Genomic DNA, 23,926 nt, shown 5'->3' on the forward strand with positions numbered 1-23,926 from the left:
AAAAAAAGATTCACATACCCCTTGCCTCACCAATAATTCTCCCACGTTGCTCTACCCCCCACCGTTTCCAAAATCCCCTTCCTTTCAATCATACTCCCTTCCCTAAACAGCAGATGAATGTATGTTGCCACACGCTGGGATGCCGCTGAATAAGAAGACAACCAGCAACTTCCTAAAAAGCTATGTCCGAATTTTCCCTCTTATTTTCTTCATATATCTATCTATGTAACTTCAGTAACACCTTAAAATTGAGTAAAAAGCTAATGCTGTTATAAAAAGAGTACTGCTAAACAAAAATAGGCTAAATAGCCATAAAATTAATATTTACTTAGAGGAGTAGCATGGGAATTTTCCCAGAAATAAAACCTGTTTTTTCTAGTTCTGCTACTGTTTAGGCACAATACAGTTGATGTTTTTATTGACCCAGTCTATTTTCATAGCTTGTCCTTTTATTGATAATTTTCATACCAAATTTGTTACAGCAATTATTCAACTTAATTATCAAATCCTGTGGACTTGAACCAAATTTCTTTAACAGTATAGTCAGCTGTAAAATAAAGAGTTAAGTTGAATATCTTCAATTTTCACATCATATGTATGTCGCTTAATTTTCATATCATATGTGTAATGTCACTTTCCTTCATAATGTGATTCATATAGATGATGAATAACAGTTGAGATAATGTGCTTTTCTGTTTCACACATGATTTTACATCAAACCATTATAAATGTTTATAGTATAAATTACAAATTACAAATTTTGAAATATATTGATAGCTTTTTTGTCTGATTACCCTTGGATATCTATTTGCTATTCCTGAAGGTGTGATTAACTGCCTGGTACTATTCCAGGAGTCATTTGATTTGCTTACCTATTCAAGGACTATTTGAGAGATTGCTGTATTGTGAATTTTTTAGTGAATAAAAAACACAGTTATGTGTTCACCAAGATATATCTTTTGATAATTCTTTCTTTTTCTTTTCTTTTCTTTTTTTTTTTTAATTTTTTTTTCCTGCTTAACATAGAACTTGCTCATGATGGTGTAGTTGGAACTAGAGTTATAATATTTTCACAGTACCGTGACAGTGTGTATGAAATTACAAATATGCTAAGTTGCCATAGGCCACTGATAAAAGCCATGAGTTTTATTGGACAAACATCCTCTAATCGAAGAGAAAAAGGTTTCACTCAGAAGCAACAATTAAAGGTAAGATTTTTTTTGTAAAAGTCAGAATATTGAAAAAAAAGTTTTGTCAAAATAACATGCATAACTACTGTCATCATTATCATCATCTTACATTTAGTTTTTAGGCTGAATAATAAGTCCAAGTAAATTGAACTTTCATAAAGCTGATTTTGCTAGGACAGTAGTTGCCTTGTAGGTTTTTTTTTGAATTGCATATCTTATTGACTTAGAATTAAATTCATATTCTTTTCCCAGAAAAGAAAATAATACTAAGAAGTCAAAAATAAAAATTTACATTCTTATTGCATTAGCTTGCCTTTATGTGTAAGAATTAAAACCCAAGATGCTATGAAGAAAAAGCCTTGCTATCTCTATCCAGAGATTGACTAACTCTGCCTGATAAAGAACTTATCCTAGTCCCTTTTTCTAGGAAAGAAAAGAAAACTTAATCTTTAGAATAATAATACTCAGATTGATGATGATGAGATTTACAAATTAGGCTTCCTATTTGCAGAAAGGAAAACCTAAGTTGCAAAATATTTTGATGAAAGAACTCTATTGGCTATACTAAGATCAGCTGGATAAAGCCTAATAAAGTTGCTCCTGTCACAGACTAGAATATAGAACCTATATTTCCAGCCTTGTTGGCCGAGTGGTTAGAGCATCTGCTCTCCAGCCAAAAGGCTGTGGGTACGAATCTGCCCTGGGCATGGATGCTTGTGATTGTCTGTGAAAATACTAGTGGTGGTGGGAGGGGGGGGGAAGTAGATGGCATTGGTGTAGATGATGTGGTTCACTGTAGTTGATGGAGAATTATAGAGTAGGTGCCCTCCCTTGATGAGTCTTTGGATTCCTTGGAGGTGTCACATAATAATAATATTCTTTTTCCAGAAAGGAAAATAATGCTAAGAAGTCAAAAATAAAAATTTGCATTCTTGTTTTTAACACGTTTGCTGCCAACTACGAGTATACTCGTAGTTCGTATATGAGCTTCACAAACCAACTACGAGTATACTCGTATGTCGATTTACCAACCTCCTATGCCAAACACAAGTTATCCCTTTGTATAATTACCTTAATTTGGACCCTTGGATTCTGAATAAAGTGGAGAGCATTGGTAGAAGATGCTAGGGGCTTGGTAGAAGAGAAATAATTTCAACTAAAATATAGTATATTGTGTATATGCCTCAGATGCCAACTACAAGTATACTCGTATGTCGATTACCAACCTCGTATGCCAAGCACGAGTTAATCCATAGTATAACATCGTAATTTGTAAATCAATTTTAAACTCGGCTTTCCTCAATATTTTGTAAAGCATATAAATTGGTTTGTTCTACTAAAATTGTGAGAAAATATTCAGAAAAGAAAAGTTCAACTAACCTTTTAATACTGAAATTTCCAGTGTCAATTTTAAAACCTGCAGTTTCAACAAAGTCAAATTGTGGGGGCTCTTCTAAATTTTCCCAATAAGTTGATGTTGATGTATTTGGCTGGTTGCTAACTTCATCTTCAAACGTTTCTTCATCATCGGAGTCACTGCTAGAGCCGTCTGTAGGATCATCTTTGGAATCGGAACCAAATATTTCATGAAATTCATCATCGCTTATATTAGCATAAGCTTCTACTTCTATATCAGTAAGTTTTCTTTTACTGGTCATGGCGAAATTGAAGGTTCTTAGAGACTAGAAACTAAAACTGAACTAGACGCAATAAACACTGGCGTCAGCACATGTAATATATAGATGGAAGTGATACGAGATTACTCGTAGTTGGCGTATAAAACAAAATTCGATCTGATAAGCCAGCTATGAGATTACTCGTAGTGACCTTGAAGATGGGAGTGATACGAGATCACTCATAGTTGGCGTATGAAACAAAATTCTGTCTGATAAGCTGGCTACGAGATTACTCGTAGTGACCTTGAAGACGCGAAAAGTGCTTGGGGTGTAGGAACAAACTATGACTGAGTAGCGTGGCAGCGAACATGTTAATTATTGATATGAGAGATATATGTCACGTCATTTTTGCAATCATTATTGTTGTACTTTTTGTTTTGCTCATTGCAAGAGTTCTCTGTATGATAGCTGTTTGACTGCCAGCATGGTATCATTGCATAATAGAAAAAACACAGCTCAGGCATCTTTCTGATTATGAAAGGTAAAAAACATTTAGGAAAGGAAAATGAAATTGAGTGAATGTGTAGGAAGTGTTTTGAGAATGAGTACCAGTGTGTGGAGGAGTAAAATGAGTGATAGTGCAGTGGAGAAGATTGGGGGGAAAAAAATAAAAGCAGGAGAATGTAAATGTTAATGGAATTGTCTGACTATTCATAACAGTGCAGCAGAAAGATCAGAAGATGAAAAATATGTCATGAAAGAAATAGTACACTTACATTAACTTTCATAGAGCAAAGCATGAACTCAAATGATTGCAGAAATGTCAAGTAATTGATAGAGTTAGAAAGAAGAGGTGCAAGGTAAAAAAAAAAAAAAGAAGTGTATGACAAATGGAGAGGAGAATGATTTTATGAGGATTCTGTGATGATAGGAGTACTTAAACAGCGCATGACTAAATTTTGTTTTCCTAGTATGAAAATTAGTAATATCAGTGCCATCAGAGTACTGTAGGGATGTAAAGGCATAAAGTGAAAGAGCTGAATGTTTTGGCAGGCACTAATGACTTGAAAAGTGAAAAGTATGGTATGAGAGTTATGGGAAGAAGTGAAAAGAAGAGTGAGAGAATTAAGATTGTAAGTCTGCTGCCACACTATAATAAAGGCAAGTTGATGAATGAAATTAATAAACTATCATCAGTGGCCTGAACAACATTTTTTACAAGGTAGAATTCAAACAATTGATTTATTCAAAATAGTATGAGCCACGTGATGTTAAATTGCTAATAGTGTTATGCTTTACTGAAGAAAAGGTTAATCGTAAAAGTGATTATAAAATAATTGTATAATTTATATTATCATCCAAAAAAAATTAATTTATAATATCATACTAAACAGATCATTAGATAGATGGTTTCTTAGGATCTTCTATCTTTGTAAGTATCATTATTGGCCTTAATTTAAAAAAAATAAATAAAAATTAATGTGTTATTCAGATCAAACTTTCTCATATTTTTTGACAAGGATAGGCAGTCATTCTGATTCAAGTTAGGGTGGTGAAGTAAAGCCTCAGCACTCTCTTTAAATAGAAGTTTGAATTTATGCCGATGTCTGTGTAGAAGATGAGTTTTAGACCAGAGAATGTTGTGGTTTGCCTCTATTCCAAGTTGTGCCAATCCAGACTTATCAGATTGTTGTGAAGAATATAAGATTGATGTAAAAATGAATTTTTTTTTAGAAAAAAGAAAAAAAAATTTTTCTATTGAACATCCAGTTTGTCCAAAGTAGGAAAGGTGGCAGTCACATGGAACTTGATATACACTTGATATGATATCCTCAGCAGCCTTCTGTAACACCACATCTCCAAAGCAGATATCCGTTTCTTATCTGACTTCTTTAGGTTCCAAGGTCTCACATCCATAAGTCGCTGTTTGGAAAAACAACTGCATCCAAAATCCTCAACTTTGTTCCCATGGAGATAGATCTATCTTTCTAGATTTTAGACAGGTCTCTGACTGTTGTTTTAGCCATTCCTAACCTTTTTCTGGCATCTCCTGAACAGCAATTCTTCACATTAATAATGGATCCCAGGTATTCAAACTTGCTGATTTGACTGATTGGAACTTGATGTATTGATTATTTGGTGTTTTGGTTGGGTTTGTAGGAGTCAATGAGACGTGTAGTTCTCCAACAATCTGCACATCATCCTTCTCAAAAGACAGGAATCATAAAATGCTTAATTTGATGAGCTAGAACTAATTGTTCAACTCCCCATCATTTACAGGAAGAGCTCCCTACTATCAAACAGTATATGAAACTAAATGGCTTCCCTGAAAGAACTACACATCTTCTTGACTCCTGCAAACCCAACCAAAACAACAAAGAATCGATATGTCGGGAATATGAATATCAGTTTAATCAATATGAAGGGAAATACTAAAATCCAAAGAAGATATTTTAATTTCTTTAGATTTCAGTATTACAGAATTTTATATTACAGTAAAACTCAGAGAAGTGTCACCATAAACTTTCACTGATATGATTGCAACATGCATAATCTCATTTTAATGGATGTTTAAAATATTTATTTGTTCTTTTGAATGCCAATACAGTTAACTCACATTATATCAAACACCTGTTAAAACTCATTCATATCAGACTGCTGAAAAGTCCCAAATGAAAACCCTAGGCACAGCTCTATTCTAAACAAAAGTCACTATATCATATACCATCCACATATATAACAAATTATTCCTGCAGAACCTGAGTCTACTATGGTGTAAGTTGAACGTTATCTATTTTACAGATGCAGCTTGTCCCAGAGCTATTATAAACATGTGGCATAATGCAATGCATTTGTCTTCTTTCTTAGCATTCTCTCTTTAAAGATAGCCTTGTAACTTGCAAATTATAAATGCCATCATTGATCAATTTCTGTTAGCCTATCACATATTTGGATAGGCTCTCATCATTAATATTTCATGAATAGTCTCTGATTATCAACTGTTTTTAAAAACTAATGTTATTTGACAGGTATCTGATTTGAATGCTCTTACATTTGATTGATTTGCTGTTTGTCATATTATCTTTTATAATTAAGAATTAACTTTATGACCTAAGTGCAGCCCAGAGCAATAGAGAAGGCCATCAAATTAATAGAGAAAGTCACTAATTAGTTACCACCAGCATGGATTCTGCCAGTTGACATCCAGAGCAGATGTCCTTGCCTTGCCTATCCATTTCTGGATGGGAGTGTGCCATGGAAGGGTTTAGAGAAACCAGTGCTCTTACACCCAACATTTCCAAAGTATAGATAGGATTTAGCATTGAGGACTTCTCAGAAGATTGACATCTTATGGTCTGCCTTCATAAGTGGACTGCAAATTTTCTCTTGGCTTGTCCACTGTTGTAATGGTGGAGGATGCTATCTCTTTAAATTTTCCTATTAATGCAGATATTCCTCAGGGCTGTGTTATTTTATCCATCCACCTGCTTCCTCCTTCTTCTTCTTCTTCTACAGCTTCTCCCACTTAAGTGAGGTCACTGTTTGTTATGAGTCTCCTCCACACCTTCCTGTCTTGGGCTGTCTCCACATCCAAGTTCTTCATCTTCAAGTCCTCTTCTACCAGCTCCCTCCATCTCTTCTTTGGCCGCCCACACTTCCGTCTTTCTTGCAAATCCATCTGCATGACCCTTCTTCCCACATATTCGTCCTCCCTCCTCATCACATGACCAAACCATCTCAACCTTGCCTCCTGTATTTTCGCTCCTAAGTTCGTAACTTTCACTGTTCCCCTGACATAGTCATTTCTCAGATGATCCTTTCTGGTCACACCGCGCATCCACCTAAGCATTCTCATCTCTGCTACTTCCATCCTGCTGATGTTATTTTTCCTCAGGGCCACAGTTTCTATAGCATATGTCATAGCTGGCCTCACTACTGTCCTATAAATTTTGCCTTTCAGATTGATCGGCACCCTCTTATCGCATAACACTCCAGCCATCTCCCTCCAGTTCCTCCAACCCGCTTGTATCCTGCATCACACTTCCTTCTCAGCTCCTCCATCTTCTTCCACTGTTGAACCTAAGTATCTAAAGTCTCTCGCCTTCCTGATGACATTTCCTTCCAGCTCCAGATCTGTCTCCTGGCCACCGCCCACTGCGCAACACATGTACTCTGTCTTACTTCTGCTCAGTCTCATACCTCTCTCTTCCAGTACTTTTCTCCATCTTTCCAGTTTAGTTTCCGCTTCTTCTCTTGAATCTACACACAGCAAGATGTCATCTGCATACAACATTGTCCAAGGTGCATCTTCTTTCACCTCCTCTGTTACCACCTCCATCACAATATTAAACAGAAACGGACTTAATGCTGACCCTTGATGCAAGCCAACTGTTACTTGAAAACTTTCTGTCTGTCCCAAACAGGTCCGAACACTTGTCTTCACATTTCTGTACATTTCCCGCACCAACCTGACATATTTCTCCTTTTCATGTTGATCTACCAGGCATGAAGCCAAATTGTTCCTTTGCAATCTCCACCTCCTCCCTCAATCTACCATCAAGAACCCTTTCTAGGATCTTCATTGTGTGGGACATCAACTTTATTCCTCTGTAATTTTTACAGTCTTGTGCATCCCCTTTACCCTTGTAGATGGGAACAAGAGTACTCTCCCTCCATTCCTCGGGTATATTTTCCTGTTGGCAAACTTTCATGAACAGGTCCCACAGCAGGTCAATTCCCTCTTCCCCCAGTGCCTTCCATGCCTCCACTGGAATTCTGTCGGGCCCACCGCTTTTCCATTCCTCATCCTCTTCATGGCCTCCGTCACTTCCATTCTACTGATGTTCTGCACCATCCCCTCAGAAGGCTGCCCATCTCCTCTCTGAGTCCTTGCATTTTCCTCATTCAAAAGTCCCTCAAAGTATATTTTCCATCTGTTTCTTATGTCCACATCCCTCCATAATACTCTTCCTTCAGCATCTTTGATCTGCCTCATATGTAAGATGTCCTTAGCTGCTTTATTTCTACATTTCGCTAGTTGGTAAATTTTTCTCTGTCCTTCCTTTGTTTCTAATTGATCATACAGATCTTGATATGCCATGGCCTTCGCCTGTGCCACAACTCTCTTGGCTTCTTGCTTTCTCTCTTTGTACACCTCTCTGTCCTCTTCCACTCTTGACTCATCCCACTTCTGCTTTGCCTTCCTCTTAGCTGTCACTGCCACGTGTACATCATTATTCCACCACCAACTCTCCTTCTGCTCTCTAATCTTTCCAGATGTCTCACCAAGCACCTCGATTGCACAGCTCAGGATTACTTTATGTATATGAGGAAGCAGGATCCACCTGCTTCCTCATATACATAAATGACTTTCTCTCGATAAACTCAGATCCTGTCCATTTTTGGAAAATTATGGAGACAACCACCGTGTTTGAGTAAAACTTTAGTTTAATATAAACCAAAAGTTTCGACCTTTATATCAAGGTCATCTTCTGGAGCATATACACTATATACAGAGAAACAAGCTGCACTACAATCTACATGGTTTGCTAAAGTTACTAACTAACCGTTACAGCAATTATTGGCCTGACCTCTGGTGGGAAAAAAAAAACCTTACTACGTCAACTCTAGAGTCCTGCTATTATTATTATTATCTATTGGTTGTAGAAAATTACACTGGGCTGAGGAGCAACAAGTCTATATATATATTAACAACATGTTTATACATATAAATTCCAACCAGTTAGTATGGAATAGTTTCCAATACTGGCTGAAGGTTGCCTAGAGTCCTGGAGTATGCTAGATACTAAATATTAAGTGGGCTGAATATGTGCTATCCAGATTCTTGGAATTTTCATGCCACCATTATTCTTGATATTTGGGTGGTTTATCAGAATTCGCAGGCTTCCTTAAATTTCTTTCATACCAGGTTTTTGTATGGTGTAAAGAGTGGGTACTTTTCCAGTCACTTTGGTGTAAGGTGTTGAGAGCATGATCTGAGAGGCCTGCTTTAAAATTGTTATATTTAATGTGTCTTGTGTCTTATTTCTTACGTATAGGGATTGTACATACAATTTCACCAATTTATGGTAAGTTACAGGTGCAGTGGATGCAATAAACTCCAGGATGTGCCAGTGGAAGGAGAGGATCTTTAAAGGAGTTGAATATGTTTTTAAGTTTTATAGGTGGTTTAAAGGTGGCATTGAGATTATAATGGTGTAGGATTCTGTTGATTTTTTCTGATAACCCTTTAATGTATGGGATGGTTATGGTTTTACTAGATTATTTTTTGATGATGTTTTATGAATAACTTTATTAGTATTTTTGTTATAGATATTATTTATAAATGTGTCACTGATGATTTTTAGTTCTTGTTTAAGAGCTTGCTGGTTAGAGCAAATTGTTATAGCTGTGTTTTTAAGGGTGTCAATGACTCCATATTTTTGTGATGGATGGTGGTATGAATTAGCATGTATGTATTGGCCAGTGTGTGTGTCGGTTTGAGGTAGACCGTGAAGGATAGACTGCCTGAAGGAAGACGTGTGACCAGTGTATCCATGAATGGGAGCGAGTTCTTATTTTCAATTTCGATAGTAGGTTGTATGTGTTCATGTTGTTGGTTCGGGTGGCTAAGGATTGTGTTTAATGTTTGTCGCCCATGTAGCCAGATAACAAACACATCGTGAATGTATCTAAGCCACACTGTAGGTTTTAGAGTGAAGGAATCAAGAGCACTTTGCTCAAAAGCCTCCATATACAAGTTAGCAATTGGGGGGGGGGGAAATAGTGGTGAGCCCATGAACAAAGTGCTCTTGATTACTTCTCTCTAAAACCTACAGTGTGGCTTAGATATGTTGACAATGTGTTTGTTATCTGGCTACATGGGCGACAAACATTAAACACAATCTTTGGCCACCTGAACAAACAACATGAACACATACAACCTACTATCGAAATTGAAAATAAGAACTCGCTCCCATTCATGGATACACTGGTCACACGTCTTCCTTCAGGCAGTCTATCCTTCACGGTCTACCGCAAACCGACACACACACTGGCCAATACATACATGCTAATTCATACCACCATCCATCACAAAAATATGGAGTCATTGACACCCTTAAAAACACAGCTATAACAATTTGCTCTAACCAGCAAGCTATTAAACAAGAACTAAAAATCATCAGCGACACATTTATAAATAATGTCTATAACAAAAATACTAATAAAGTTATTCATAAAACATCATCAAAGAAGAATCTAGATTACAGTAAACCATAGCCATCCCATACATTAAAGGGTTATCAGAAAAAATCAACAGAATCCTACACCATTATAATCTCAATGCCACCTTTAAACCACCTACAAAACTTATTCAACTCCTCTAATGATCCACTGCACCTGTAACTTACCATACATTGGTGAAACTGGACGTACAATCCCTATACGTAAGAAAGAACACATATCATCATCATCATCATCATCAAATTCCTGCCATGTACCCTCAAGGGGTGTACAGGATATGACAGTACTACATGAAAAAATTACATAATTACTAACTTCCTATCTACAATTTTCCTCCAAATCAGTCTGTTACTTGTCAAGACTCCAACATTATCAGATCTTATATTTCTATCGTCTAAGGCACTTTGTACCGTATCAATCCACCTATATCTTGGTCTTCCTCTGGGTCGTTTTCCTGCCAACCTGGCAGAGAACACTTGTTTTGCTAATCTTTCCTCTCCCATTCTATTTAAGTGACCATTACCATCTGAGATTAGCTCTGCTAAAGCATTCCTGGATGCTAACAATGTCAAGTTCTTTCCTAATATCCTCATTTTTAATATGATATTGCCATTGATGCCATCTGTTCACGCCTCTAATCTTTCTCAGGACTCTCATATCTGCAGTCTCTAGTCTTTGGTCAATTGTTTTACTTCTGACCCAGCTCTCAGATCCATAAGTTAAAACTGGTTTGAACACAGTCTTGTATACAGCTAATTTAGTGTTCCGACTAATTTCTTTCTTATTCCATATGAATTTATTCAATTGACTTCCCACGATACCAGCTTTGCTGATTCTGTTGTCTATTTCTATATTTAGTTTACCATCTTCAGTAAAAATTGTGCCTAAGTAGCTGAAATGTTTTACTTGTTCCACAGGTTCTCCATTCACAACACAGTTGACATTTTCAATGATTCTGCCTATTTTCATTGTCTTTGTCTTTTTATTGCTGACCTTCATACCATATCTATTACAACAGCTATTCAATTTAGTCAGTGAACTTGCAGACTTGTAGCGGATTTATTTAGAAGTATAACATCATCTGCATAAAGCAAAGAGCTGACATTAACATCTCCAATTTTGATATCAGGTTTAATACCACATTCCTTCATAATGTGATCCATATAGATAATGAATAACAGAGGGGATAATGTACATCCTTGTCTCACACCAGATTTAACATTAAACCATCTTCCTGTACTTCCTTCAATTCTAACTGCTGACTCACAACTCAAATAAAGACTAAGTATTGCTTGATATAATGCCCCATTGACACCATATAACTGCAGCGTATTGATTAGCTTCTCTCTTGGCACCTTGTCATATGCCTTTTCCAAATCGACAAAACTTAAATACAGATCTTTGTTATATTCCCATGCTTTCTCGACTATTTGTCGTAAAGTGAAGATCTGATCCTGACAGCCTCTATTTGGCCTGAATCCAGCTTGTTCTTCACCAAGCTTTTCTTCCACAATTCTTCTCAACCGTTTCTCAAGTATACTTGCATAGATCTTGCCAGGAACACTCAGTAGGGAAATACCTCTGTAATTCTCACATTCAGTTTTATTTCCCTTTTTATATATGTGTACTATGAGAGCTCTACTCCAATCATCGGGAATTCGTCCCTGTGTCCAGGCTTTCTGAACTATGCAGTGCAGCCACTGTAAGACTCTTATACCACCATACTTCAGCATTTCTGGTCGAATATCATCTACTCCTGCTGCAGCCTTTCCACATTTCAAGCCTTTGATGGCTTTTTCTACTTCAAGTATGGATATGTATTCCTGACTGCATGCCTGGTCAGTGTTTTTTATCACTGTGCTGTCATCACTGCTTGTTTCATTTAGCAGTTTTTCAAAGTAATTACTCCATACTTCAAGGATATCTTTTTCTCCTGTTTTTATTTCACCTTTATCATCTCTAATTCCTTTTACAGCACTCTTTCCTCCATTCCTAAGCTTCTTCAACAACCTCCAGAATATTTTGCCATCTTCTTGATATTTATTTTCTATATTCTTGCCAAAGTCCTCCCATGACTTTTGTTTAGCTAGTTTTACACACTGTTTAGCTTTCTTACATTTGTCTCTGTATTCTGTAAGAGTAAAAGCTGACTTATTTGCCAGGAACTTTTGATATGCTTTCTTCTTTTCCTTCACTGCCTCTTTAACTTTCTGTGTCCACCTGGGAGTTCTGATTTTTTTATCCTTGCACACAACCTCACCACATGCCTCTCTGGCAGAATCAATCAATGTTTCCTTCAGAGTTTGCCACTGAATCTCCAAGGTTCGATTCCTGTTCTCAAACTCTTTCATTTTCTTTTCAATAATATTTCTGTATTTTAGTCTACAGTTCACATCTGAGAGCTGCTCAACTTTTATTCGCTTTAAAACTTTCTTACATGTTATTCTTTTCAATATGAAATTCAATTTTATCCTGCTCAAGACTAAATAGTGATCACTTCCAATTTCAAATCCTCTGTACACTCTGGTGTCCTGCACCAGTGAGAAAACATCACTATCAACAATAACATAGTCAATGAGACTTTTCTTATTCCTAGCCTCTTCTCTCCATGTGAATTTGTTCACATTTTTATGTTGGAACATGGTGTTAGTAATAACCAGTCCATGTCCTGAGCAGAAATCCAACAGATATTTGCCTTTATTATTAGCTTTGCTCTTTTCTCCAAATTTTCCCAAAATATTTTTGTATGTCTCACAATCATTTCCTACTCTACTATTTAGATCCCCAACAAGGACCAACTTTTCCTTTTTCATTGTGTCAGTTGCTTTTTCTAAAGCCTCAAAAAATTCCTCCACTTCTACCTTAGTAGAACCTTCTGTGGACCATAGGCACAAATAAGTCTCATTGTCCAGTTCCCCATTCTCATATTTGTCCACATTACTCTACTTGAGACTGACTGCCATTCAAGAAGATTAGCCTCGTATTTTGTGTTGAATACTATGGCTACTCCTTCTTTTCCTTAATTGTCATTGCCTGAATATAACATTTTGTATTTATTGCTCAGAAAGATCTCACCAGTTTTGGTCTTTTTTGTTTCAGTCACCCCTATTATGTCGATCTGGTACTTATCTAATTCCTCAGCTAGCTCCATTTCTTTGCCATTCAGGCTTCTTACGTTGATAGTACCAATCTTTAACTCTGGTGATGTTGAGTTGGGGTTTATTTTCAGATTTGTTCCAGTAGCTGACTTTTCGCTGTTCGCCCTGGTTCCCTGGCGAAAACAACGGGGGCCTTGTTTAACCAGGCGACGCCCCAGCCGGCATGAAATTTTGTCATGTTGTACCATCATTTTTTTATTTTGGTTTAACCAATAAGAATACAATTTGGTTGGCTAAATCCAAATTGCCAGCCCATCCTCGTTCGTTCAGTATCAGAGTAGATACCCAACAGGGTGCACCACGAGAAGGTGAGGAGTGGACATTAGGTCAGAAGCCCTGGTCGGTTCTCCGCATTCCTTTAAAGGCTATGTGGAGGTCTCCTCTCAGTTATACAGCTTTGACCCTTAAGCACCCCGAAAGATCACATAAGACACATTAAATATAACAATTTTTGGTGAAGCAGGCCTCTCAGATCACGCCCTCGACACCTTACACCAAATTGACTTGAAAAGTATTCACTCTTTACACCATACAAAAACCTGGTATGAAAGAAAATTTAAGGAAGCCTGTGAAATTCTGATAAACCATCCAAATATCAACAATAATGGTGGCATATATTCAGCCCACTTAATATTTAGTATCTAGCATACTCCAGGACTCTAGGCAACCTTTAGCCAGTATTGGAAACTATTCCACACTAACTGGTTGGAATTTATATGTATAAACATGTTGTTAATATATATATATAGACTTGTTGCTCCTCAGCCCAGTGTAATTTTACAACCAATAGATAATAATAACAGGACTCTAGCGTTGATGTAGTAAGGTTTTTTTTTTTTTTTTTTTTTTTTTCACCAGTGGTCAGGTCAATAATTGCTGTAATGGTTGGTCAGTAACTTTAGCAAACCATGTAGATTGTAGTGCAGCTTGTTTCTCTGTATATAGTGTATATGCTCCAGAAGATGACCTTGATATAAAGGTCGAAACGTCGAGTGTTGATTTTGGTTTATATTAAACTAAAGTTTTACTCAAACATGGTAGTTGTCTCCATAATTTTCCAAAAATGTATTCTGATCATCGTGTAAGCCTCAAAGAAAGGATCAAATCCTATCCATATTTTTGCTGATGATAGCATTTCCTATTCCTCCTATTTATATGACAAACCTTGCATTGCTCAGGCATCTGCAATAAATGTTCAGTGCCCTAAACATTTATCTCCACACCAACTTTTGATTTGGTGATACAGTCTAGTAACCTTTATTGCTTCCAAAACACCATGTTGCCTTTTTTCTTGCGAGTTCCTTAGTTTTTCTCCTCTTACCCTTTATAATGATCAGCTTTAACAGTAAATACCAGACCTTGCTTCTCAGACACTTGCTTCTCTTCTGACACTTACTCTCATCACTTCTATAGCTTTCTTGGTTTCAATAAAACTTAGCATCCTTTTTTTTTAAAGTTCAAGATATTGCTAATTCTGTGCAAATCACAATTCTGCCCATTCTTGGTATACTGCTCTCACATTTGGGATGGTTCAGATAAAACCTCTCTAAATCAGCCACTGTCTAACACAGTTCAGCTGAATAAGCGCCATCAATTTTGTTAAACCTACAATAATTCAAGCAATGGCTGTGCCTGTCATTCTTTTATAGTTGAATGGATTGCTTACAAAAAAAAAAAAAAACCTCTTGTCTCTTTGATGCTGCTGGCATTTATAGACATAAATTGCAGTATCCCCTTTAGTCTAACTATCATTACTCATTGTATTAGCTACCCAATGAATTTTGTTACTTGAGAGACTAGATTCTATACATCATTTTGCTGATTCTCACACTCATGTGGCAACATACATCAATCCCTTCATCCAATTTAATAGTTCCAGTTTCCCTAAATGCAGTTTATGCTTTGTAGTTTATAAACATTAACTACCCGAATGTAGTTTGTCAATTTGCCACTACTACTTATTAATAAATATGATCACAATGGACCATTTGTTTGTTTCTTTGTTTTGTTTACTAAAATACTTTTTTTTTTTACTAATATTAATGCTAAATGATTTTTTTAAGTATCTAGATTTTTGATAAAATGCAGTGTTAATTTTGAATTCTGATATTTATCATGTTTTTACTTGCAGGTCATGCAACAGTTTCGAGAAGGTGGATTTAACACGTTAGTTTCAACATGTGTTGGTGAAGAGGGATTAGATATTGGAGAGGTTGATTTAATAATCTGCTATGATGCACCAAAGTCACCAGTTCGCCTTGTTCAAAGAATGGGTCGTACTGGTCGACTTCGCAAAGGTCGTATTATAATACTACTTGCAGAAGGGAAGGAAGAACAAGTAATAAGTGTTTTCTAAATAATTCTAATCACATTGGTTAGCTGTAATTTTTGCTTTATTTGGTATTCTATGTCCATTTGTAACTGTAGAGGTTATAAATTATTGTAGATTTTAAATGTATTAATAAGATTTCGCTAATGGTGAATGTTAGATAAACTGGAGGACACCAAGTTTCTAAAGATTGTGGATAAATGACTAGAGCTTTTAACTCGATGTCTAATCCTCACATGATATACTTCATTACAGTTATCTTTTTGAATGCTGAATTAATGAGGATGGGCAGTCAATTTGGGATTTAGCTGACCAAATTCTAATGTATGGTTTCAGCCAAACTGAATTGGCTGAAACCATACATTATATGGTACAACTTGATCATATATCATCCTAGCTTGCGAGCCTTAATCAGTTATGCAGGGTACAGCTATTCTTGAGGGAGCCAGGATAAGACAATGAACAGTCAGCTGTTGGAACAAAAGATACACTATAAGATAATAAGAAGCATTAATGGAACAGAAATGAAGCTAGCAGAAAGCCATTTCAAGTTAGTGATGTGGGTACATTTCAAAATAAACTGACAAGGACACTTATGTTGCAACATGAAAACCTGTATAAATATACAGGGAGAGAATGCATGCAAAATAAGAAAAGTCTTATCACTTATGGTTGTTTGATAGTATCTTCAGATGGAGCATGCATCCATGAGTGTATTGGGGATTAGAAATAGGAAGTTGCTATTTTGGGAATAACAACTTGTGTCTCCATAAATTCTTCATTATGAACGTTGACTATTATGCAACCTTAAAGGGGGGGGGGGCTTTTCTGAACAACTTTTAGAAGTGAATTGTAGACTGAAATATTGAAATAAAAATAAAGAAGTTTGAAAACATGAATCAGACCTTAAGTAGCAAATTCTGAAGAAAATATTGGAGGACTCTGCCAGAAAAGTAATACAATGAGGTCATTTTTAAAGATAGAAAAATACTGGCCACTAATGGACTGATGACCTCCACATATATTTCTTCCAGTCAAATCAGTTCACCTTCGTTTTGTTAGCCTTGTTTCCACTAACAGGGCTCCTGGTGATCATGGCAGGTATTACTGACAAAAAAGTCAAATCATTTCCAGTTGAAAGAAATGCTGACTAGTCTCCTAGGTGGTAGATATTTATTCTCCAGTGAAACACCACTGCTTATAGAGACTTTAACTGGCAGTTGCTGTGCTTGGTCTGTGGAGCAGGGTTTTGAGTTTCTGCCTTTCTTCTTGCATGCTATATGAGAAATGAAACCGTGTCCAGCACACCATGTTGACCTTAAACCTCCTACCATCACTTGAATATGGTAAAGCAATTCCAGTCTGGTTGCTAGTTGAATGAATACATTGGACTGAAACTGGAAGTTAAGTCAGGAGTCTTCCCAGCCAGCTGGTGAAAAATCCATCTACCATTCTCTTCAGAATGTGTTTGGGAGAAGTCCTGGTATGTAGTAAAAGCTATTGAGGTGATTCAGTACGCAAAGCACCCAGACAGGAGACTGGGTGCTTTGCGTGGGTATGGCATATATGTTGATCTTTTACCCAGCGCTCAGCCATGCAAATCATCATAAATAATTTCAGTAACACTGCATACCCTAAAAAATCTCCTTGAGAATTAAGAAAAATTCAACCAAAAAATATAAACAACTAAAAAAAAAACACGAACACAACTATCCTTATCTGCTTGACTAAATTTCATGATCTGAACATCAATATAAATGATGTGCATTTACAGGCATCTTAACCTGAATTGTTCTTTCTAAACAAAACAAAACCTCATCTGGATAGCTCAACTTACACACCCTGTATGATTCCTTCCACTACAAGGGTGGAACCTGTGCATTTCATATTTGACATCTCTTGTTAGAGAATCTGCTGCTAGTTCAAAATTTGCTTTCTCTACTGCTCTCCTAATATTTTGATAATTACACTGACCCTTTTTCACTGATTTTCATTGAAACTTGATTTTCTGCAATTCAAATGCCCAAGCAGTAGGACTATCTTCCATGGAATTAGCAGAGAAAAATTAAACACTTCACCATTCACAACTTAAACTTTGCTTCCCTTCTACAACTCCACCAAACAAGCTGGAAGAGAGAAATGCTTAGACATTTGCCATCAGCAGTGATTTTTCACAGATTATCCATCTACAAGAATACTTGATAATCCTCTCCACTATCCCAGCACTTGATCTCTTCTCAGCAAGTTCTCCTGATAAATATACTATTAATGTTAACTCTGTCTTCATAAATTTGATAGCTCCCAGTTTCTTTTCTACAAATTGTCATTTTTCCAGTCACTCTGTCTTTTGTATGTGTATGTTCTATCACTACTCCATAATTTCTTCTTTGGACTGATTACTTTTTTGCTCTTTGAATTCAAACACCTGCTCCAACTTAACTGAAATAATTTTTGCTAGAATGAAAGCCTTCGTCCTAACAAGACTACTCTCAATACCTAGGTTTTCCAATATGACTGCCAAGGCTGTCCTAGAAAAAAATAATTCAGCACATTATTTTCACGTGACTTGAAACCAAATCTCCAGCTTTATGCTAATACCCCCCCCCCCCCCAAAAAAAAAAAGCTGATCAGAAAATGCAAATCAGATTTGGAATGAGCCAAGTATCATAAAAACTTTCCTTCTGCTCAAATGGACTTTGCTTTCTGGTCCCTTGCCGCTTCTACCATGTGTTTTCATCTCTCTCTCATACACATCCTGATGGTGCTGTTGTAACATCATAAAGATGAGACTGAACTTCTGATATCATTCTACTCCAACTGCTGCATTGATCACTGAGGAGTAGTAGTACTTCCTTTACTGGGAATAGCTCACATCATACCTCTCTGGTCTTTCATCAGAAAAAATCAGAAGAATCCTGAACAGTCTGCATATCCATATGCCTTCTAGTGCAATATTATCTGTTTCTTCCCCCTCAATTTGTGCTCAAAACTTGTGTTCGGGAATTAACACCCATCCTGTATCATTTTTCATACTCTTTATCTTTGACAGCATGGAACCAAGATTATATAGAAAAGCTAAAACCGATTATGAAAAGAAATTGGCCATGGAAGCTAAAAGCAATCCAAAAGAATTTTATCGCTATACTACAAGCAAAAGAAAGAATAAATGTGGAAGAATATCTTTATTGAATTCAGATGGAACACGAGTGTCGGAAGCTAAGGAGATTGTTCAGTTATTGAGTGCTCACTTTGCTAAGATATATCAACCAGGTATATGTAGCATGGTGCTCCTGCTACGTTGGATGAAGAGTTAGAGGTTCATGAAAATGAGATTGAAGAGCTCTTGCATAACCTGGATAAGAATTTGTCAATAGGGACAGATGGAATATCTGCCCGTTTGTTAAATGAATGTTCAGCTGAATTGGCTAGGCCTTTCAAACATTTGTATGACTTGAGTCTCAGCTCAGGAATGATACCACAGGAATGTATGATAGTTCCATTGCACAAGGGTGGTGCAAAAACTGATGTGTCTAACTACCGACCTATTATATCTCTGGTGTGGTAGTGAAGATTTTAGAGAAGTTGGTAAGAACTCACATACAGAAATGAGTAGACAAGCATTCTATACTCTGCAGGGAACAGCATGGGGTCGTAACATTGTTATAAAATATGAGCAATTTGCTCATATTTTATAACAATGTTACGACCGAGTTGGATAAAGGAAATGGATACACTATGATGATGTTGGATTTTTCTAAGGCATTTGATAGGATACCACACAATAGGCTGTTGTGTAAACTGGAAAATATGGAATTGGAACATAATCTATTGATTTGGATCAGAGGATGGTTGACAGACAGGATAAAGGGAATGGATACACTATGATGATGATGTTGGATTTTTTTAAGTCATTTGATAGGATACCACACAATAGGCTGTTGTGTAAATTGGAAAATATGAGATCCGAACATACTCTATTGACTTCGATCAGGGGATGGTTGACAGATATCAAAAAGTGGTATACAGTGGGTGTAAATCTGCCAGATTTAAGGTAACCAGTGGTGTACCTCAGGGTTCAGTCCTTGGGCCATTATTGTTCAATCTATACATTAATGACATCAAGCAGGGTCTATCATCAGATTTACAATTGTTTGCTGATGATGCTAAGATAGGCAGGGTAATCAGAGATGCTATTGATATTCAGCAATTACAAAATAATTTGAATAGACTGTAAATCTGTGCAAACGAAAATGGCTGTCAGTTTAATGTTAGTAAGTGTATGCACTTTGGCGTGATTAGAGTTCCAGCAGCATATTATATTAGTGGGGTTATGCTACAAGAAACTGAATAGGCAAGGGATCTTGGTGTTTTGGTGGATAAGAATTTAAAGTTCAAAGGTCACATAGCAAAAGTTGCAAATACAACTCAGAGGATAATTGCTATGTTGAAGCAAACCTTAACCTGTAAGGATAAGGAAGTAATTTTGCCTCTTTATAAGGCTTTGATAAGACCACACTTGGATTGCTGTGTGCGGATTTGGTCTTCTGGGTTCCAAGGGGATAAAGAAGCTGTGGAAAGGGTGCAAAGAAGAGTTACAAAGATTATATCCGGATTATGGGATTTAGATTATGAGGACAGATTGCGAGTATGTGGATTGCAGACTCTGGTTAACAGGAGAAAGAGGGGTGGTATGATATATGATAGAGGTCCATAAACTTTTGAATGGGTGTTATAGCATTTCAAATGATGAAATTTTTCGTTATATGGAAGGCAGGGAGAGAACACGGGGGGGGGGGGGGCATCCATGGAAGTTAAGGTTGTTCTCAGTCAAGAAAGGGTTAAGAGCTAGGTTTTTTCTCCCAGAGAGCAGTGAGTTCATCTAGTGTAAATGAATTTAAGGGAAGGTATGATAGCTGGGTTGGATCATTTACAGCCTTCCTTAATGAGTCCTTGACTTCCTGGAGGTCTCAGATAATAATAATATTCATACTATTAAAATAATATTGTAGCCACATACAATGAAATGCTTTATTGATTTGCATTCAGGAATGTGAATGTTGTTAACAAATTAAATGTGCATACATTTTTTTTTTAATTTATATATTTAATAACCATGTTGTTTTAATAACTTTTTTAACATATCTTTTTTGTATTTGATATAAAAAAAGGTATTAACCCCACCTTATCAGCTCTGGAATGTTTTATATTTCATATATAGATGGATACAAAGCATAAATTATTAGATGTTTCATCAACATTGCCATTGCTGTGGTTAAAAAAATGACAGCCATTGAAAAATACTATTCATAACCAAAAATATGTCTATGATATCTTTTTCATCTGGCCAGGAACTAAACAAAAAGATAATGGATTCATCACTTATCTGAACAGCTTAAATGCTAAAATATATTTTTCGTTAGAAATTCAGGAAAACAAAATACTTCTGTTCCATGATGTGCTAAATTTGTTCGGCCACCTAGTAAAATAGATGAATATGAATGAGACAGTATCTGAATATGTCCCTGAAGTTCGAACAAATGAGATGGGAATGAAATGGATGTGCAGCCTTATTGAGCAAGAGATCCATAAAAAGATGATGTGAGAGGAATAACATGAGAATAAGAGCGAGAGGAATTGTGAAACATATAAAGTGCAGGCTAGAAAAGTCATGAGTATTGTATTAAAAACAAATCAGAGCATGAAAGGAAATTAACTATGCAGGCTAAAGGCAAGTCAAAAGAATTAGTGAGTGCAAACAGTACCCCTGTGTCAGAAGCAGATGAGATTATTCAAATAATGAGTGCTCACTTTGCTAATATCTATCAACCAGGTGTACCACTATATTGAATGCAGCAATAGAGGTAGTGCATAAGAATGAATTTCAAGAGTTGTTACATGATGTGGATATCAATTCATCAATAGTACCAGATGGGATATTAGCACACGTGCTAATATCCCATCCCCACCCCCCCCCCCCCCCACCCCCCCCCCCCCCCACCCCCCCCCCCCCCCACCCCCCCCCCCCCCCACCCCCCCCCCCCCCCACCCCCCCCCCCCCCCACCCCCCCCCCCCCCCACCCCCCCCCCCCCCCACCCCCCCCCCCCCCCACCCCCCCCCCCCCCCACCCCCCCCCCCCCCCACCCCCCCCCCCCCCCACCCCCCCCCCCCCCCACCCCCCCCCCCCCCCACCCCCCCCCCCCCCCACCCCCCCCCCCCCCCACCCCCCCCCCCCCCCACCCCCCCCCCCCCCCACCCCCCCCCCCCCCCACCCCCCCCCCCCCCCACCCCCCCCCCCCCCCACCCCCCCCCCCCCCCACCCCCCCCCCCCCCCACCCCCCCCCCCCCCCACCCCCCCCCCCCCCCACCCCCCCCCCCCCCCACCCCCCCCCCCCCCCACCCCCCCCCCCCCCCACCCCCCCCCCCCCCCACCCCCCCCCCCCCCCACCCCCCCCCCCCCCCATAATTTTTTTTTTTTTTTTTTCTCACCAGAGGTCAGGCCAACAATTGTGGTAGCGGTTAGTCAGTGTCTTTAACGAACCAGTATGATTGTATTATAGCTTGTTTCTTGTGTATATTTGTATGCTCCAGAAGATGATCTTGACATAAAGGTCGAAACGTCGAATTGTAAAATTTTAGTAATATTAAACTAAAGTTTTTATTCAAACACGGTAGTTGTCTCCATAATTTCCAAAAATACAAAAAGAAGTTGTGTTTTAGCAATTCACTCATATTTTATAATAGTGTTATGGCTGAGCTGGATAAAGGGAATGGATACACTATGATGCTGTTAGATTTTGCTAAGGCATTTGATAGGAACCACATGAAAGGTTGTTGCGTAAACTGGAGTATGGGATTGAAATATAAAATATTTACTTGGATAAGTAGATGGATAGGTATCAGAAAGTGGTATATGGTGGATATGAATCTACTGGTTTTAAGGTGGCTGTGGGTAAACCACAGTCACCTTAAAATCAGTCTGTTCTTGGGCCATTGTTCTTCAATCTGTACATTAGTATCTCCTGTTCAATTGTTTACTGATGGTGATGTATTGATAGGCATCATCTGTGGCTCTCCCTTAAGTCTTGACTTCCTGGAAGATCTCCATCCATCTGTTCATTGGACAGTTGCTGTATGGTCACTTAGATGCTTGGCGATATGCCACACTAATCCTCACTGTGGTCCTGTTGTATGCTTTTCTGGAGGATTCAACTCTCTGAAGATCAATCACTCCAGATACACCATCTGATTGATGGTTTATCCCTTCCTCTTTTTACCTTCTATTACTATTCTGAGAAGTCCTCCTTTCATCCTTCCAATGTGTCCAAAGTATTTCAACTTTCTTCTCTCAGTATCCTTAAGGAGCCTAAAAGTTCTGATCCTTTCTAGCACCCATCCATTTGTCTGCCTTTCAGTATATGATATCCTCAACAGCCTTCTGTAACACCTCATCTCAAAAGCAGCTATCCTTTTCCTATCGGACTCTTTAGGTTCCAAGTCTCACATCCATTAGTTGCTGTTGGAAAAACATCTGCATCCAAATCCTCAACTTTATTCCCATGTGGATAGATCCATCCTTCCAGATTTTAGACAGGTCTCTGCTATTGTTTTTGCCATTCCTAATCTTCTGGCATCTTCTGAACAGCAATTCTTCACATTAATATTGGATCCCAGGTACTTGACCTTGCTGACTTCCTCAATTCTTTCTCTATTAAGATATATTTGTTTTTCAAGGAGCTTCACTGTATGTATTTCCTTTAAGAACCATAATCTTTGTCTTTCTAGGATTGAGCTGAAGTTCTCTGTTCTTACTTATCTCCTTAATTTTATCAAGAATTTGTCCTCGCTCTTCCTTGTCATTACGGAGGAGTACTATATCAGCAGTGTACCTGAGATTACTGATCAAACTACCACCTATCCTAATTGCTGTCTTGAGCTCATCCAATGCTACACGCATGCAGCATGGATACTAAACAAGTAAGGAGAAATTAAACATCCTTGTGTAACCTTTGCAACCTGAAGCCAGTCAGTTAATCCAACACCTGTTCTTACCATGGCTTCTTGCTCCCTGTACAAGTTATCTATCTTTTATTACTTTTGACTGCTGAACACAGTCAAAAGCTTTAGAGTAATTACTAAAGAAAGAGCCATAAGACTTCATTTTGGTGATGCAAAATTACATAAAAAAACTTTGTTTATTTTTTTTTTTGATAAATCATCTTTTCACTGAAAAGAAGAAATGATATAAAATGTTTCAAACCACTTGGTCATCAAGTGCTGCCAGTGAAGGAGTGCCTCTTTAGTGTTGACTTTAGGATTTTTTGACATTTGTCCTTCTGTTTTGAAAAGCCTAATTTTAATTCTCGTATAGGATGTGAAGAACTTATATA

The 23,926-nt window shown here is 37.7% G+C and overlaps 1 protein-coding gene across 1 annotated transcript in view; it reads left to right on the forward strand.

Annotated features, from left to right (window-relative positions):
* The window catches only part of Fancm (FA complementation group M), a 389,753-nt gene that overhangs the window by 107,084 nt on the left and 258,743 nt on the right, over positions 1–23,926 (forward strand). The window contains exons 8-9 of the mRNA XM_090395633.1: positions 1,027–1,208; positions 15,341–15,547. Coding sequence (XP_090251759.1) covers positions 1,027–1,208; positions 15,341–15,547 — 389 coding nt within the window. The remainder of the gene's footprint in view (positions 1–1,026; positions 1,209–15,340; positions 15,548–23,926) is intronic.

This window comes from Typopeltis vanoorti, chromosome 1, assembly GCF_054136105.1.
Source record: "Typopeltis vanoorti isolate ZY-2024b chromosome 1, IOZ_Tvanoo_1.0, whole genome shotgun sequence".
Lineage (NCBI taxonomy): Eukaryota > Metazoa > Arthropoda > Arachnida > Uropygi > Thelyphonidae > Typopeltis > Typopeltis vanoorti.